The 17,038-nt window shown below is 55.9% G+C and overlaps 1 protein-coding gene across 10 annotated transcripts; it reads right to left on the reverse strand.

The window, feature by feature from the left end:
- Positions 1–890: 890 nt before the first annotated feature.
- Positions 891–17,038, reverse strand: VEGFA (vascular endothelial growth factor A). 10 transcript variants are annotated; one of them, XM_011960342.1, is made up of 8 exons: positions 15,954–17,038; positions 12,894–12,945; positions 9,650–9,846; positions 8,781–8,857; positions 8,399–8,428; positions 6,528–6,581; positions 5,210–5,341; positions 891–2,836 (listed from the first exon to the last, which is right to left on the reverse strand). In XM_011960342.1, exons 1-8 carry the CDS (start codon positions 16,017–16,019, stop codon positions 2,815–2,817), a joined length of 630 nt encoding a protein of 209 aa, XP_011815732.1. In that variant the 5' UTR covers positions 16,020–17,038; the 3' UTR covers positions 891–2,814. The 10 variants fall into 10 exon arrangements, with proteins under 10 accessions (XP_011815732.1, XP_011815731.1, XP_011815730.1 ...); XM_011960341.1 differs by having other exon boundaries at positions 6,510–6,581; XM_011960340.1 differs by having other exon boundaries at positions 6,459–6,581.

Genomic DNA, 17,038 nt, shown 5'->3' on the forward strand with positions numbered 1-17,038 from the left:
TCGTAAGACACCACCCCCCAGCCACCACCCCCAACACAACTTCCACCCCCAAGCTAGATCAGACGCCCCCAGAACATTTTATGTATTTTTCTGCTCATGGATTTATAGTTTTGTGTCTCCCCACCCACTCACCCTCACCAGATCCTTGAGGGGTGGAATTGTATCTTATTCATAGCACACAATGACTGGCTCAATATTTATTCAAGCCATATTTATGATTTGTAAGGATAAATGAGAGGCTAGAGGAAGTGAATTTGGAAGCACTGCTCTTCAATGCCAAAGACCTGGACAGGTGCCACCTTACCCAGAAGCAGGACATGAGAGAAGAGCTTAGGGCAAGCTGGAGCAGGGAGTCCCATCAGTGATGACCAGACCTATGGGTCCATCTTCCAGAGGCTCAAGGAACTCCAGGGTGTAACTATGCAAAATTAAGTTACACCCTGGGGTCACAGCCCTCCAGCAGCATCTCCTTCCCACTCCCAGCCTGTTGCAGCCAACAAGACCCCCACAGACAAAAACAGCTTTCTCCTGTCTCCTGGGAAGCAAGCTTGGAGACATGGCCAGTTCTTTCCCTGGCTAAGGGACAGAGGCCTGGATTATCTAATTCCTGAAGGCAGCACTACCAATTGCAAGGGCCCTTGGCTCCTGTCTTATAAGCTGTTTCTCCCTCTCCACCCATTCCCAGAGCTTACCACCTTCTATATCAAAACTGGATGGATGGGTTCCCCCAGGACCAGCTCAGCCAAAATGGAAGGACTTCACCCCCAGCACAACAAGACATACCTTTCCCAGACCCAAGACAAATGCCATGTTCCCCAAAGGAAGAGGGAAAGGGGGCGGGAGTAAGTCTAGAGCAAGGATTCAATGGAGAAGGAGAAACCAAGAGGAGCTTTGAGATCAGAATTAAATTCTTTAATACAAAATGCTTTTTTTTTAAGATATATCTGTATTTCTTTGTCGTTGTTTAAAAATAAATATGTACTACGGAATATCTCGAAAAACTGCACTAGAGACAAAGACGTGATGTTAATATCTTTTCCCCACAATTATTACGGATAAACAGTAGCACCAATAAATAAATGATAACAAATATTAAAATTAAAAAAGGAGAGAGATTTAGTATGTAGAATTCTCTATTTTTTCTTGTTTTGTTTTTACATATAAAAAACAGAATAGCAATGTCTATTTTATCAGAATCACATATATACATAAACATATATATATATATATATACACACAAATACAAGTTGCCAAATATATATATAGTATGTAGATGTATATTGAAACCTTATTTCAAAGGAATGTGTGCTGGGGAGCCAGGGGAACAGGGAGGGCAGAGCTAAGTGTTAGCAAAATTAAATATCTGTTCAAGATAAGCTAGTGACTGTCACCGATCAGGGAGAGAGAGATTGGAAACATGAATTTTATATACAAAAACCGGTACAAATAAGAGAGCGAGAGAGAGCAAAAGATACATCTCATAAATAGTTGAAATTAAATATTAACCAAGAATACTGAAAAAAACCCTACTCTTTAATTAAATTAACTGTTTTAATTTCTAATTAAAAAGGGATATTAAATAAGTACCATATATAAAACACTTTCTCTTTTCTCTGCCTCCACAATGGGCACATGGATCCTGCCCTGTCTCTCTGTGCCTCGGGAAGGGAAGGGAAGGACCAGGGGATGGAGGAAGGTCAACCACTCACACACACACAACCAGGTCTCCTGGGGGGACAGAACTAGTGGTTTCAATGGTGTGAGGACATCAGGTCCTTTTAGGCTGCACCCCAGGAAGGGGAGCAGGAAGAGGACGAGGGCGAATCCCAGGAAGGGGAGCTGTCATGGGCTGCTTCTTCCAACAATGTGTCTCTTCTCTTCGCCGGGACATCTGCCAGTGGCCTCCTGGGCAACTCAGAAGCAGGTGAGAGTAAGTGAAGGCCGCCCAGGCTCCTGAATCTTCCAGGCGGTGCCCCTGGGGGCGAGATGCACATGCAGCATGTGGAGGGAATCCCCAAAGCACAGCAATGTCCTGAAGCTCCCCAAACTCCTAGTCAGAGCCAGTGTCCTCGTCCCTGTACCTGTCATCTGTCTTTCTGTCCATCTGACCCGGGGTAGAGGCTCGGCGCCAGGGCTGGGTTTGTCGGGGTTCCCAAAAGTGGGTCATATTTGCCCCCATGCCCTGGCCTTGCACATTCCTGGGCAGGGGAGAGGACCCTGGCCCCACCAAGTGGGACAAAAAAAAAGATCATGCCAGAGTCTCTCGTCTCCTCCTCTTCCCTGTCAGGATCTGAGTGGGAACATTCCCCCTCCCAACTCAAGTCCGCAGCAGTCAAATACATCCAGTGAAGACACCAATAACATTAGCACTGTTAATTTAAAAAAAGAATATATATATTTTATATATATAAAATATAGATATTTATTTTTATATATATAATATATATATATATATAAATGTATGTATGTGGGTGGGTGTGTCTACAGGAATCCCAGAAATAAAACTCTCTAATCTTCCGGGCTCGGTGATTTAGCAGCAAGAAAAATAAAATGGCGAATCCAATTCCAAGAGGGACCGTGCTGGGTCACCCGCCCGGGAATGCTTCTGCCGGAGTCTCGCCCTCCGGACCCAAAGTGCTCTGCGCAGAGTCTCCTCTTCCTTCATTTCAGGTTTCTGGATTAAGGACTGTTCTGTCGATGGTGATGGTGTGGTGGCGGCAGCGTGGTTTCTGTATCGATCGTTCTGTATCAGTCTTTCCTGGTGAGAGATCTGGTTCCCGAAACCCTGAGGGAGGCTCCTTCCTCCTGCCCGGCTCACCGCCTCGGCTTGTCACATCTGAGGGAAATGGAAAACGAAGGCTGGGGTTAGGACCAAGTAAGGAGGCCTGGCGATGAGGCAGGTGGCCTCCCCATTCCTGGGGGACCCTGGGTCACTGCAGCCTCCAGCACCATAAGAGCAGAGAGGACAGGAAGGTGTGGTCCTGGGGCAGAAAGCCCCAGTGTGAGAACAGCCCCAGCCCCGCCCTCAGGGAGCCCTGGTCTGAGCAGCAGCTCCGCTCAGGGGCTCCCGGTCTACCCTCCGGAGCTTGCAATCTACTTGAGACAAGACAAGGACACGGGAACACTTTACAAAGCAACAAACGAACGGATACCAAAGAACAGTCCCCACTTGACATTTTAAGAGCTGATGGGTGACCAGAGCTGGATGAAGTTAATCAGCAGAGGTTCCCTGCTAAGGAGGTTTTTCAGTTCAGTCTCTAGGGGCTGGTGTGGGGAAGAGAGTAGGCAGGTCATCTGGGAGAACGCCTGAGACAGAGAGGCTTGGCTGGGTGGCCAGCAACGGGAAGGGCCCGCCCTGGGGACAGGACGCTCGCTCCCGAGGGGGTAGCGTAGAGCAGGAGGCCCCAGGAAGCTGAGGGAACATCTCCATTCCCCATGTCCCCTCCCAGTGTGGCTGTAGGCCTCATCTCTCTTGAGCTGCCCGGAGGTTGCAGGCCCAGGTACCAGGTTGTCTTTCCTTTCAAATATGCTGCTTCACTTAGGATGGGGAGAGACAATTCGGTGGCTTCACTACTCCTGCCGAAGCAAAGGGGGCCTCCAAGAATTTTCTCAGCATGCCCCTACCCCTGGGTGATTGTGAGGAGGAGGCAGAACAGGCCCTACCCTTCTGGGGAGCCCAGAAACGGGAGTCCTAAGCTCCCAGTTTTGGAAACTGATATTCCCAGGTACAGCCAGCTGGGGGGTTGGGTAATGGTATTGGGAGGTTAGGGTAACTTCAGTTAACTCCCAGGTCACTTCACACAAACCCCCATCAGCAGAATCATCACCAAAAAACCCTAAAATGTCAAGTCCCTTATCTTCCCCAAAGACCCCTTGGGGAACTGAGACTCCCCTCATCCAGCCCTGAAGTTAGGCAGAGCCCCCACCCCCAGTACTAATAACACCCTCTTGGTTTCACATAGGGCCAAGACATATAGAACCCCACACCAACTACCCAGGCCTGGTTCCCAGCATCCCCTGAGCATCCACAAGCCACAAGAACATTGCTGGGGGAGGGGAGACACTCCAAGGACTTCCCTAACGCAGCCTCAGGGCGAGCTGGGGGTGCCGTGGCCCTGTCTAGGAAATCCCCATAAAAGTCTTGCCTCCCTGAGTGAAGCTTACCCTGACCCCAAGGGCCTCCCTCACTCTGAGCACAGGCCAAGTTGGTATAAAGAACACAGGCTAAGGCATTAAAAGATTGCCAGCCACCTGTCCCGGCCCTGTGCTCCTGACCTCACCCCCTGAACTGACTCACACATTCAGTCATGCACTTGACACTTCCTTGGTCCCCAGTATGGACAAGGGACAGAGGTACAGATGCCCGGGGCTCACAAAGGTAAGTAAACCAGGCCCGGCTTACGGAGCTCACAGTCTGATGTCAGGAGAATGGGCACAGAACCCTCCCTTCACGCATCCTGGGGGCACTTGAAAATGTGTGGGCTGCTTGGGGTTGTCACCATGACTGGTGGAGGATTAAAGGTATCTAATATTCTTGGATGCTACAGCTCCTTCAGTGTGTAGGCAAAACTGCCCCGTCCTAAACCAACAGCCAGAGCCCTTGCCCTTAGAGAGCCCCAGTCTGAAGGGGGAGACATAGCCCTGTCCTCAGGGAGCCCCAGTCTGAGGGAGGAGACACAGCCCTTTCCTCAGGGAGGCCCAGTCTGAAGTGGGAGACTCAATCCCTTCCCCCATCAAGAAGCACTGAGTGAGTGAGAAGCCCAGCCATGCAGACTTCAAAGGGCCGAGGCAGGCCCCAGTGAGAGCGTCACATGCTTTGTTGACATTGTCCACACCTGGAATCGGCTTTCAGCTTCTCAGCATTAGTACCAGAGGTAGTAATAACATCAGGACCAACAGCCACTATGAGCAGAAGGACCACAGGACACAACACACAGCTTGCGTCCACACCACCACACTAAGTCACACCAGCCTACCACTCAGGCAACCAGGGCAACCTCGGAACAGGCCCCACCAGGCTGGACCAGCGCCTGCAGCCCACCACAGGGGCCTTAAAAGCAGAGAAGGCAGCAGTCACCAGGCAGGCAGCTAGAAACTCAGCAAGCAGCTGGCCCCTCTCAGGCACTCTCCCGCTCGCTCGCTCTCTTTCTCTCTCTCCCCATCTCTGTGTGATGCCCCTCTCTGACCTGCTTGCCCTCTGGGAACCAACCTGCAAGTACGTTCGTTTAACTCAAGCTGCCTCGCCTTGCAACGCGAGTCTGTGTTTTTGCAGGAACATTTACACGTCTGCGGATCTTGTACAAACAAATGCTTTCTCCGCTCTGAGCAAGGCCCACAGGGACTGCAAAAAGGCAAAAGGAAAGACATCTAAGCTAGAGCATCAGCAGAGAGAGAGAAAAAAAATCACCATGCAACACCCCCTAACACGTCCGCAGCTGCACCCCCACCCAGCTGGTCAGCCCCCAGGCCCTGGAAGGATCCGAGCACTACAGCAGAAGACAGAGAGAGCGGCGGAAAGAGGCAGCACTGGCTAGGACACCTGCCGCAGGAAGAGGCGGGCACAGACGGGCAGAGAGTGCGGGGAGAGGCTGCCATAAGGGGTAATGCTATGTCCCTGGGAGACCAGGGTGAGTCTCAGACCACAGGGACCCAACGGTTGCCGCCCCCATCGGAGCACGCCTTGACTCTTCACCTGCTGGGGATGGCAATCAGGGGCCACTGAGATGGCAGGGGCCACCTTCTCCCTGTGCAAGGCTCATCCCCAGGCCCTTCCACCAAGGTGGGCTAAAGTAGGGTGTGATGGGAGGCTAAGCCCAGAGGCAGTGTCCACAGGCCAGGCCACTGGTGGCCAGAGGACCCAGGGCAGGGCCCACCATAGCCTCCCACCCAGAGGAAGAGGCCGTCCTACAGGGGGGCCTCTGTGGGTGCCATGGGTTGGGCTGGAATAGGGGGCTCCCCTCCAGAGGCCCCAACTCCGTGAGGAGCCAAGGCACTTCCACCAGATGAAAGGAGGCCGCCATATGGTGTCTGATCCCACCCAAGCTCCTCCTTCAGCCGAGGAGTCATTCAACAAGCTGCCTCCAGTCATTCACAGCCCTTCTTGGGCCATGTCTGCCCTCCCCACCACCCTCCGCTTCCAGACGAGTGCAGAAGCCTAGAGCAATGGAAACCAGTTGGGTGAGCAGGCACCCGTGCCAACATGGGCCCATCACCAGTGCCCAGTAGGTGAGAGAAAATCGGTGCCCAGCCAAGCCAGAGTCCCCTCCCTTAATCCTCCAGGCCAAGTCGGCCCCCCCATTCACCCCAACCCTGGACCAGCAACGCCACCACCAAATCTACCCGTTGGTGCCAATTAGTGGAGTGAGAGTGAGAGAGAGACACGGGCCAGGGGGATGAGAGCCAGGGAGGGACCAGGGGAGGGAGGCAGGGTTACAGGATATGGCAGGCGGAGGTTGGACTGGGGGCCAGGGAGGCTCCAGGGAATTAGACAGCAGCGGGCACCAACGTACACGCTCCAGGACTTATACCGGGATTTCTTGCGCTTTCGTTTTTGCCCCTTTCCCTTTCCTCGAACTGATTTTCTGGAAAATAAAAAAACAGAGACAGAGAGAGAGCGGGGGCAGTGGGGGGGGAGTAAAAGAAGCGGTAAGGAGGGCAGGGACGGGGGAACGACCAAAGCAAAGCCACACAGAGCCGCTTCCTGGAGGAAGTATCAGGAGGCAGGTGGTCTCTGGGGAGGCATGCACAGGCACGCACAGGCGTGTCTGGGCAGCAAGCACTCGATGGCTCTTTCTTCTCCTCAAGCTGCCCACTCTGGGATGGCAAACCCAGTCCCTGACAAGGCTTTGGTGGGAAACCGAGACTGGCTGGAGGGCACAGGACCCAAGGGTCTCCATGCTCACAATGGCTCCCGGTCTCCAGCAGGGGGCTAAGCCTGAGGGAAGGCTCTTTGCCCAGCAGCCCTGTCCAAGTCTGACCCTGAAGGTCAGGGGGTGACAAAAGGTAGGCCAGACTCTGGGGAGAAGGTCAGAGACCTGCCTGGATGGGGAGCAGGAGTGGGAGGGCAGGCTGTGCGTCAGGCACCTTCTGCCTTCATTTCCGACTGTGACAGAACCTCTGGGAATCCCGGTGTGGGGGAAGTGGCTACCTTGGGAGCTGGCACAGAACCAAGAGCAACACCAGCCTGCTCAGTGCGACCTGTACTGGGAGGCAGGGCTGGGTGTCCTGGAGCCCTGGGCAGGCAGCAGGGTGGGGTGGGAGTTAAGGAGGGCTGGGGAGGAGGGGCTTGGGCGGTACTTGGCAGGGAGTTCTCTCCCCAGCCTGTCGAAGCCTGCTACACCATCTCACCAGACACTCCTCTGAGCCCAGGCGAGCCCCCCACTCCGCCCGTGGCAGAGCAGTCATTTGGGGAAATGGAAAGGGGGGCAGGCTGTAGCCTGTCCCCTTCAAGAGAACCAGCGTTCTCCATGCCTGCCAGGCCCAAGAGAACACACCTCAGAATGTCTGTCACAGGGAAGAAAGGAGGGGGAGAAGGGACCAGAGAGGGTAAATCTGTCCCCCTTAGGAGAAAGCACCAAAGGGTGGAAGGAAGGTTTCCGCATCCTCTCGTTCTGGAAGCTGGGGGCTGAGGGAAGAGGCAAGGGGCTGAGGCCTGGCGGGGGCTTCAATGTCCCCACAGCACTGGAGGCAGACAAGATGGTGTGGGGGAAAGGGCAAGGCACAGGTGCTCTCTCTCAGTCTCTCTTTCCCTGCAAGCTCTTGCCGATGCCAGTCGCCCACCCTGTCTTGAAGGGTTACTGCCACCAGACCTTGTCCCCCGCCCCATCCTACCCGCCCCTTAAAAAGGAGCACTCACAAGCCTCTGAAAATGACCAACATTCAACGTTTTCTCCCTGGCCAAGAGGGCTGTGTGTCTGCCGCCTGCTGCCTACAGGAGGGCATGCACTGAGAAACCACCCTCCAGCCGGCTTCGCATCCAACTGCACCATCACAGTAGCCACCAAAAGAGGCCATTTCCTCTGACACACAAAAGCTGGCCTCTCTGCCACCCACTCCCTCTCCCCACTGTGGGTGCCCTAGAGCAAGCCAGTGAACCAGTGTCCACAGTGCCCCCTGACACACCAAAACAGCAAGTCCTGGCCAGGAATGATCTGGAGACCCGGAAGGCACTGTCCCTTACAAAGGAAGTGCCAGGCTCCTGGCTGGGTTTTCTCACTAGCTCTAGAGCCATCATCCTGGAGTTGGCTCCATCCCATTGTTGCTGACACCACAAGTCCCCCACAAGACCAAGTCCCTGACCCCGGGAGGCTATGGGAGCCCCCAACAGAGGTAGCCAAGAGCCCCAAACCAAGACAACCGACCATGGAGAGGGAGAAGTGCTAAAGTCAGGGCCACTTACTTTTCTTGTCTTGCTCTATCTTTCTTTGGTCTGCAATGGGTAGGAAGAGAGAAAAGAACAAAACAGAGAAGGGTTAAGATGGTGATGATAATGACAGGGAAAACAACAAAAATAATCACAGTAAAAACAGCACTTATTATGGAGCAACACTGTTTTAACCTTCTCGTATATAACTTGTTTAATCCTTATAACAATGCTATGAAGTATACTACTATTGTGCCCATTTTACAGATGTAGAAACTGAGGCACATTGAAGTAAAATGCCAAAGGTCACACAGCAGGAAGCTGGACGTGGGCTAAAAAGTACAACATGCTTAACCCTGGCACAGATCAGACACCCTGCAGCCACTTGCTGATAATGAATCTGCGACTACATCCTCACCTGCATTCACATTTGTTGTGCTGTAGGAAGCTCATCTCTCCTATGTGCTGGCCTTGGTGAGGTTTGATCCGCATAATCTGGAGGGGAAGGAAGCAGATCACAGAGGTTAGTGACCCAGCCAGCCATACCCAGATGGGACAACCCTGGGGCTCCTGCCACTCAGCACCCAGGGGTTCTGCAGAGCAGGGATGGGTGGTGGAGACAGGGAGGACCAAGAGCTCTAGCAGGAAAGAGGCTCAGGCCCACCCCAACTCCCCCAACCCTGCTGGCCTCAAGGAGCCCTTGTTCCATTTGAGGCCAAGACAAGGCTGCAAGGGTTGGCCAGGCTGGGAATTCAAATCCTAGGTTCTTACCACTCCCCATGCCCTCCCCTTCTTTCATCCTCTCTAGGCTTCACCCTGACTCCTAGTAGATACCCAAAAGCAACCCCCTCCCTGTGTTTCACAGCTCCCTCCCACCCTATCTGGGCTGAGATGTGCCCCATTACCAGGTAACACCAAAGACTTTTTAAACTCTCCATGGACCAGGCTCATTCAGCTTCCCAAACAGAGCCCCCAAGAAGGGAGGGCCCTCAGGATTCTCTCCAAGAGAGGGAGAGAGGGGCCTCTGACACAGGCATCCATCTGCCCCCTCCTGAGCCAGGGGGCAACCATCAGGGAGGAGGAGATGGTTGGGGCTTGCTGGGAACCTGGGCTGGGAATGCAAGCATCTTCTTCACAGAAGCAAGACCCTACCACACCTCCCCTGTGCAATTCAGGGGCAGGAGCCACACAAGGCAAGTCTAGCCAGAAAACGACCTGGGACCACCTGTTCCCAAAGTGTTACGCCCCTCCCTATCCCCCCCGCCCCCACTTCCCAAAGATGCCCACCTGCATGGTGATGTTGGACTCCTCAGTGGGCACACACTCCAGGCCCTCGTCGTTGCAGCAGCCCCCACATCGCATCAGGGGCACACAGGATGGCTTGAAGATGTACTCAATCTCATCAGGGTACTCCTGGAAGATGTCCACCAGGGTCTCGATTGGATGGCAGTAGCTGCGCTGATAGACATCCATGAACTTCACCACTGCATGAGAGGCGGTGACACATGAGCCCGGTGGACGACACAAAAGATGGCTAGCCCCTCTCTCCACCCAGCTCTAAAGCCACTCCTTGGAGCTTCCGTATCAGGCAAGTCCTTCCAAAAATCTAACTTAAGTCCCTTCTACTGTGTTTGAAGCACTTCCCTAAGCTTTCCAGCATCAACACTGGCGAAGGCCTGTTTTCATTCCAGAGATCACACGATGTACTCAAGTTCCAAGGGACAGGGACTGCCACATCTGATCCCGCCACCTCACTGTGACAGCTGAACTGAATCCTGGGCCAACCTCGATGCCAGAGGACAGTTTGAGTATCAGTATACCCCATGGGGATGTTCTAAGCTTTCCCTAAAAGAAGGAAGAGCCAGCTTTGCCAAGCTAGTCTCCAGTTTCCTACAGCCTCCCCACTACCACTGCCATAACATCAACCATACCAACAGCTATTTATTGAGCACTTACTACATCCTGGTTACTGTGTACAGTAGTCCACAGCTATCGTCTCACACAAGTTTCTCCACATGGGACTATGAGACACTATTGAGATTCCATTTTACAGATGGGGAACAGGAGGCTCAAAGAGGCTAAGTAAGTTGCCCCAAGGCCGCACAGCTAGTAAGTAAAGGAGTCAGAATTAGCTGACATCAAAGTGTTCCCAAGTCTGTATTAGGCAAAAACAGAGGAGGCACCTTTCAGGAGGAGGCACTTTTCCCCCAGCCAGTCCCCTTCCCCAGACATGAGCTGAGAAGGTGGTGGGCATCAGCACAGGGGCTGGGCCCTCCTGGAACCCGCAGGTAGCAGTGGGTGGACACGCTGTGCCAGCCCTGCCAGCCACTGATAATCCCGCCCAAGAGGGCAAACTGCTTGCATCATGGAAAAAACAGTGCTACCACTGTAGCCACGAAACATTTCTAGAAGCTGATCTGAAGGGAGACCAGGGTAGAGACAGTTTCCCAAGCTGGCTGTGGAGCCTGGGGTGCACTGGAGCATGAAGGGGTAATTCTGGGCCACAGGGGCGGGGCCCTTGAGATAAATAAATGCAGGACTCTGGCATGACTACTCCAAATTGTGGCCCAGCCTGCCACTCCTATCGCACCCCACCACCACTACCACATAGCAATCCTGTCCCTGAAATGGGTTCCCTACCCAGAGGGAAGGAATAACAGCTGGCCAGTGAGGAGGCCCCGGCTCTTGCATGAGTTGGTGTGACCTTGGGCCAGTCCCTCCCCTCTCTAGGCCTCCAACTCTGCTCAACTGTGTAAGTGGGTTGGGCTGATCTCTAAAGATGCTGAAACAGGCTGAAGAGGTGGAGTTTTGGCTTCCACTTCCAGCCCTGGGAACAAGTGCTCTTTTTTCAGCCTGGGTAATATGAAGTTTAGAACTTCACCAAAGCATCTTAAGTGTATGCCTTGTGGACTTCCACCCCAGCTCCCAACCCCCACCCCCAGAGACCACAGCTGAGCCTCCCCCTCACTCCTCCCTCCAAGGTCTGCTTTCCAGAAGAATAAAGGACAATGAGGGGGGCTATGTACACAACAGGTTGATTGGGAAGAAGGTGGGGAGAATCCACAGGTGTGAAAACAGAAAGAACAGTGGGGGAATAGGCCAGTCCACTGCCTCCTGTGAGGTCTCCACTTCTTTTATCCAGACCACCAACGGGCACAGAATCCTTCTCTACCCACCAAGGGTTAGACCAAAGCATCATCAAAAGGAGTGAACGAGACCAGAAGTCTGAAAAGGTCATTTTTTAAATCCAAGTCAATACGGAAGAAGATGACTAATCAAGAAGTTTTGAACTGCCCCTTCATCATGATTGGGACAGAGGAGGGCCAGGCTTGTGGCCCAGGAGGGGATAGCAGAAAGGTCTGGCCTGGGCAAGGGGTTGGTAGCTGAGGGTAAAAAGACCTGGGGTAGGAATTCCCCCAAAAAGTTTCCCCTCCATGGGAGGTGGAGGGGGGTAACCTCACCTGCACCCTTCATCAGGCAGCCGCCCCTCCAAGGGCTGGCCTCCACTGCCTGGGGAGCACACACATACACTCCAACACCAGGTTTTCGTGGTTTTCCTTATTTATCGCAGACAACCTTTTCTCCAGCAAACAAAGACCATTTGTCTTGCCTCTCCCAGACCAGAGACCACTGGGAAGCTGAAAGGAGTAAGTGGCCCACTAGAAGCAGGGGGCCGGTCAGTGGCTGAGAAGCCATGTCCTAGGCCAAGGAAAGGGCTCCTGGGGTAGGGAAGGAGGAGGCAGAACAGGCTGGGCATCACCACTGCTGGCCACTACCCAGCCATGCGGGATTTAGGTCAGGAAAACTCGCCTGAAGGAAGACTCAGGGCCTTCCCTCCCCAGAGGTGGAGAGCACAGGCCACTGTCAGTGGTGGGGAGAGCCAGGGTGTCCCCAGAGAAATGGGAGGATCCAAACCACAACGGAACAAAAGGCAGGCGGACTCGGGGTTGGGCAGGGGGGGTGGGGCGCCTGGGAGCTACAGCCAGCCCTCTGCTGGCCTGGGAGGGAAGTTCACAGCACCCGAACATAGTCAAGTGGGGCTTTCTCCACCCCCAAAGGAATGCAAACCAGGGAAGGGAGGGGAGATCCCATTAGGCTGAGCCCTCTGTACCTCCAGCTCACACAGGAAGGGCCACAGTTCCCACAAGTGGGACACGGCTATATAGGAAATGACACTAAATGTCCACCCTCCCCCAGGAGCTAGGGGAGACAAGGGACACTTCCCCTAACATCTAGGATCCCTGAACACTGTCTTCCTGCTCTGTGCTCACAATTCCTTCTCCGAATAAAATTTTACTGGAAAGAGCAGAAGAAAAAGGCAATAACTCCTACTTCTAGCAGAGACCTGAATAGCGGAGAGTCCTCACGAAACTGAGGGTGAACCTCATGGTGCCCAGCTCTTTCTTTCTTGATCCTCATATTCCTGTGCCCCTTCCCCTTCCTCCCCACAGGTCTGAAGAAAAAGGAATTAGGCCATCCACCCATCTCCTGAGAGGACAGGGAACCCCATCCAAGAGCCAGGGAGACTCACCTTCGTGATGATTCTGCCCTCCTCCTTCTGCCATGGGTGCAGCCTGGGACCACTGAGGACAGAAAGAGAGCAAGGCATGGGCATGGGCAGGGACTGGGGTGCACAGGCCCAGCCACCCAGCCCCTCCCCCTCCTCACTTCCCTCCCACCAACAGCCTCTGGCTTCTCCAAGTCTTCTGAGTCGAACAGGACACAACCGGGGGTCCTCACGGGCACAGAATATGCCCACCACTCCTGGACTGCTATGATTATAAACCCGAGGAAGTTAAAGACTAACCAGATGTTGGGGGCTGGGGAGCTCGAAATGCAGGAGGAAAACCCCAGAATGCTTCACTGTCCAGGTCCCCTGTACCTTCCCCACACTTCCCTCTCCCTACTCTCACTACCCCCCTGATTTCCTGGTCCAAAGCCATGGTAAGTATTAAGGTCAAATAGGAGGACAAATTTGGACTGGGGCAGGAAGGAAGGACTGGGGGCGAGAAAAACAACATGGTGACCTTCTCCTGCTGACATGACAAATACCAGGGTGAGCTGGTGTTGGAGAGGGAGGGGGGTGCCGAGGACCGAAGGGCGCCAACCGCCCTCCCCCATCCAAGTTCTTCTAGTCCTAGCATGCCCACAGGTTGCTTCGAGGGTAGAAACCCAGGAGGAGACCCTGGGGGAGAACCCCATTTTCCTCTCTGGACAAATCTCTCCAGAGCCTCAATAGATTTCCAAAGTCTCACCTGTCTCCCACTTTCACCTGTTCCCTGGTTTCTTCTCCCTCCCAGGGTGAGGAGGTCCCAAGCCCCTTTCACCTGGGCACCTTCAAATGCCACCAGGGACCAGGGAAGGCTTTTATGTCTTGGCACTGCCCAGCCCCTAGGGGGCCCCCTGCACCACCTTAGGCCTGAAGCCTCCCCTAACCTTCCCCACTGGCACCAGATCATTCCTCCCCTCCCCAGAAGCTGTGAAGGTCAACATGCCAAGACATGCGGACCTGACAGCACCCAAAAGGAAAGCCTTCTGCCAGCCCTTCCTGAGGGTCTCCAGCTCTCACCAACTCCCCTCCCGCCCAGCACTCACAGAGCAGAGGGGCACTCTAGCCCACGGAACACCAGACCCTGCTAGTGGGGAGTCCCACTGTCCATCTTTCTTTCCCTCTCCTTCCCACACACCCCAAATGCACCCCACTCAGGTCCCCCAGCCCTGGTCCCAGGACACCCAAGGTCAGAGGAAGCCTCTCTCAAGAGAAAAACGTTCCCAGGCTTCCAGCTGGTCAGCTTCCCACTGCGGCTCCTCTAGGGAACCCCTGGATTCTGCACCTCAGCCCCTCACCCATTCCCATGACACCCCCTGCCTTCCCCCTGACAATATTCTCCCTGGACCCTCCACTCCTCCTGGGCCCCAACGAGGAAAGGGGACAGAAATTTCGTACCCCTTCCAAGGCCAGGGGGCACAGGAGCGGCGGTTCTGGGCAGACAGGGGCCAGGTGTCCTTCTCTGGGGGCCTCTGAAGGTCACACTGTGGCCAGGCAGCCACTCCTCCCCCTCCTCCCTACTTGGAGGCCTGTAGCCAAGGCCTTTGTGCCAGGGTCTGAGGAACTTGTGGTGTTAGCAGCGACCCCTGTCCATGGCTTTCCTCGTGCCTTCTCTCCAAGGGAATTCTGGCTGAGGGAAGGCATCAGGGAGGAGCCGAAAGGGACCCTTTAGGTGGCTTTTAGAAGCAAGTTGGGTGGGCAAGTTTGGAGTTCCAAAAAACCACCTGCTCCAGCGCTGCCTTTCACCAGGACAAAGTGTGTGCAAGGCTGGCAGGAGCTCCTTTCCAGGGTTCACGAAGAACTATTCCCATGCTGCCCGTGTCACAGCAAATTTCAAGCCATTTCTCCAAAAGGGTAAAGTGGGGCAATGACTCTCTTCAAACCCTCCCTTGACCCATCCTCAGAGAGTTAAAGCACAGCTCACTCGGAACTGTTGCGGAGGGAAGGGAAGCACACTGTCACCAAGTCGGGACTTTCGGTGGAGTGTGACAAAGCGCCCGGTGGGCTCCCGCGCCACGACTTCTGACAGTGGTCATCCTTTCCCTGGACTCTGGGGCCAGAAAGGGGTTAGATGGATCTTCTCCGCAGAGAGGAATGAAAATAAAAGGGGTGACAGGGCTTTCTCTCCGCGATAGAAAGGAAATGGGTAAAGAGAAGGGGCGTCAGGAAATTCCTCCTAGCACCGGGCAGGGGTAGGGTCTGGAGACAGCAGGAAGGGGTAGGGATGGTTCTTCGGATCCCCAGGCTGGGGCTACCTCGCGAGGTCACCTTCCCGCGGAAGGCTGGCGGGGGGAGGGGTGCCGCTCGCCACTCTGGGCTCCCCATTCGGGCAGCCGAGGCTCCGGGAACACGCGGCCGGCCAGGCCCGGGCTGATGTAATCGGCTCCGCGCCGCGCGCACCCGGCCGGGCGGGGGAGGGCGGGCACCGAGCGGGACGCGAGCGGAGACGGGCGGGGTTGGCGCGGCGCAGGTGGCCCAGCAGGGAGGGGGGGTCCCCGCCGCAATCTACCCCAAAACTTTTCCCAAACTCGCGGCGAGGGCCGAAGAGACCGAGGGGCAGTGACAGCAAGCCCCTCTCCCTCCTGCGCCCTGCCCCCTCCACGCTCTCTGCCCTCCCGCGGTCCAAGGTCCGAGCACCCCCCTGCCGGCTGGTCTCTGGCTCCCGCCCCCGCTGCCCGGACTTCCAGTTCGTCTGGGACCAGCGGCCGGGAGCAAACTTCAGCCGGCAGCGGCAACGCAAGCCCAGCCCCCTCGGCCTCCTCCTCCGGCTCCCGCCCTCGGCTGGTCGGCCCAGATCGTACGTGCGGTGACTACGGTGGGTGGGCAGGGCCCGCGTGGGCGGTGAGCCTCTCTCCGGGTGCCCTCCCACCTAGCGCGCGCCCCCTCCCCCTGCACCTAAGACGACAGAGGGGGACGCCGCGCGCCTGGTGCCCATGGACCCGCGTGGGGCACGGAGCCCCCACGCGCGCGCTCGCACGCACGTCCCCAGCCGGGAGAGGCGCTCGCAGCTGCCCGCGGCGCCAGCCGGGCACGACCACTTACCTTGGCATGGTGGAGGTACAGCAGCAAGGCAAGGCTCCAATGCACCCAAGAAAGCAGAAAGTTCATGGTTTCGGAGGCCCGACCGGGGCCGGCGCGGCTCGCGCTCCCTCTCTGGCTCGGGCTGTGGGGCGGCCCGCTCTCCTCGGCGCCTCGGCGAGCTCCTCTTCCTCCCCGGGCCGAGGCCCGGGCCAGGGCCTGGGGCGCGCGCGCGGCTGGAGCACTGTCTGCGCACACCGCCGCCTCACCCGTCCATGAGCCCGGCTTCCAAGCGCCGAGTCGCCACCGCGGCCCCCTCTCCTCTTCCTTCTCTTCTTCCTCCTCCCCCTCCTCCGGCTGCGGCTCCTCCCGGCCCGAGCTAGCACTTCTCGCGGCTCCGCTCGGCTCGGCTTCCCCGGCGCGGACCACGGCTCCTCCGAAGCGAGAACAGCCCAGAAGTTGGACGAAAAGTTTCAGTGCGACGCCGCGAGCCCCGACCCCCTCCACCCCGCCTCCGGGCGCGGGCTCCGGCCCCTGCCCGCGGCTCGCCGCCGCGTCCACTGTCGGCCGCCGGCCGGAGAGGAGGTGGGCGCTGGGGCTGGGGGCGGTATCTGTCTGTCTGTCCGTCAGCGCTACTGGTCCGCTGCGGGATCCCAAGGGGGAGGGCTCACGCCGCGCTCCGGCGGTCACCCCCAAAAGCAGGTCACTCACTTTGCCCCTGTCCCTCTCGCTGCTCGCACGCCCGCGCGCTCTCTCTGACCCCGTCTCTCTCTTCCTCGACTTCTCTCTGGAGCTCTTGCTACCTCTTTCCTCTTTCTGCTGGTTTCCAAAATCCACAGTGATTTGGGGAAGTAGAGCAATCTCCCCAAGCCGTCGGCCCGATTCAAGTGGGGAATGGCAAGCAAAAATAAATTAAAACGGGAAACAATACAGTTTACAAAAAAAAAAAATGTTTAAGAAAAAAGAAGAGGGATAAACCCCGGATCAATGAATATCAAATTCCAGCACGGAGCGCCCTGGCCGGTGAGTCCGCTGACCGGTCCACCTACCCGCTGCGCCTCCCCACAGAGCGCTGGTGCTAGCCCCCAGCGCCACGACCTCCGAGCTAC

The sequence above is a fragment of the Colobus angolensis genome, unplaced genomic scaffold (assembly GCF_000951035.1).
Source record: "Colobus angolensis palliatus isolate OR3802 unplaced genomic scaffold, Cang.pa_1.0 Scaffold51, whole genome shotgun sequence".
Lineage (NCBI taxonomy): Eukaryota > Metazoa > Chordata > Mammalia > Primates > Cercopithecidae > Colobus > Colobus angolensis.

Bases quoted from the DNA above. Each gene is read 5' to 3' on its own strand.
- VEGFA (XM_011960340.1), bottom strand. From the start codon at position 16,019: ATGAACTTTCTGCTTTCTTGGGTGCATTGGAGCCTTGCCTTGCTGCTG. The intron at 8,429-8,780 runs GTGAGGATGTAG...TACCCATTGCAG, and splicing joins CACAACAAATGTGAATGCAG to ACCAAAGAAAGATAGAGCAA. The intron at 6,582-8,398 runs GTAAGTGGCCCT...TTTATTTTCCAG, and splicing joins GATAGAGCAAGACAAGAAAA to AAAATCAGTTCGAGGAAAGG.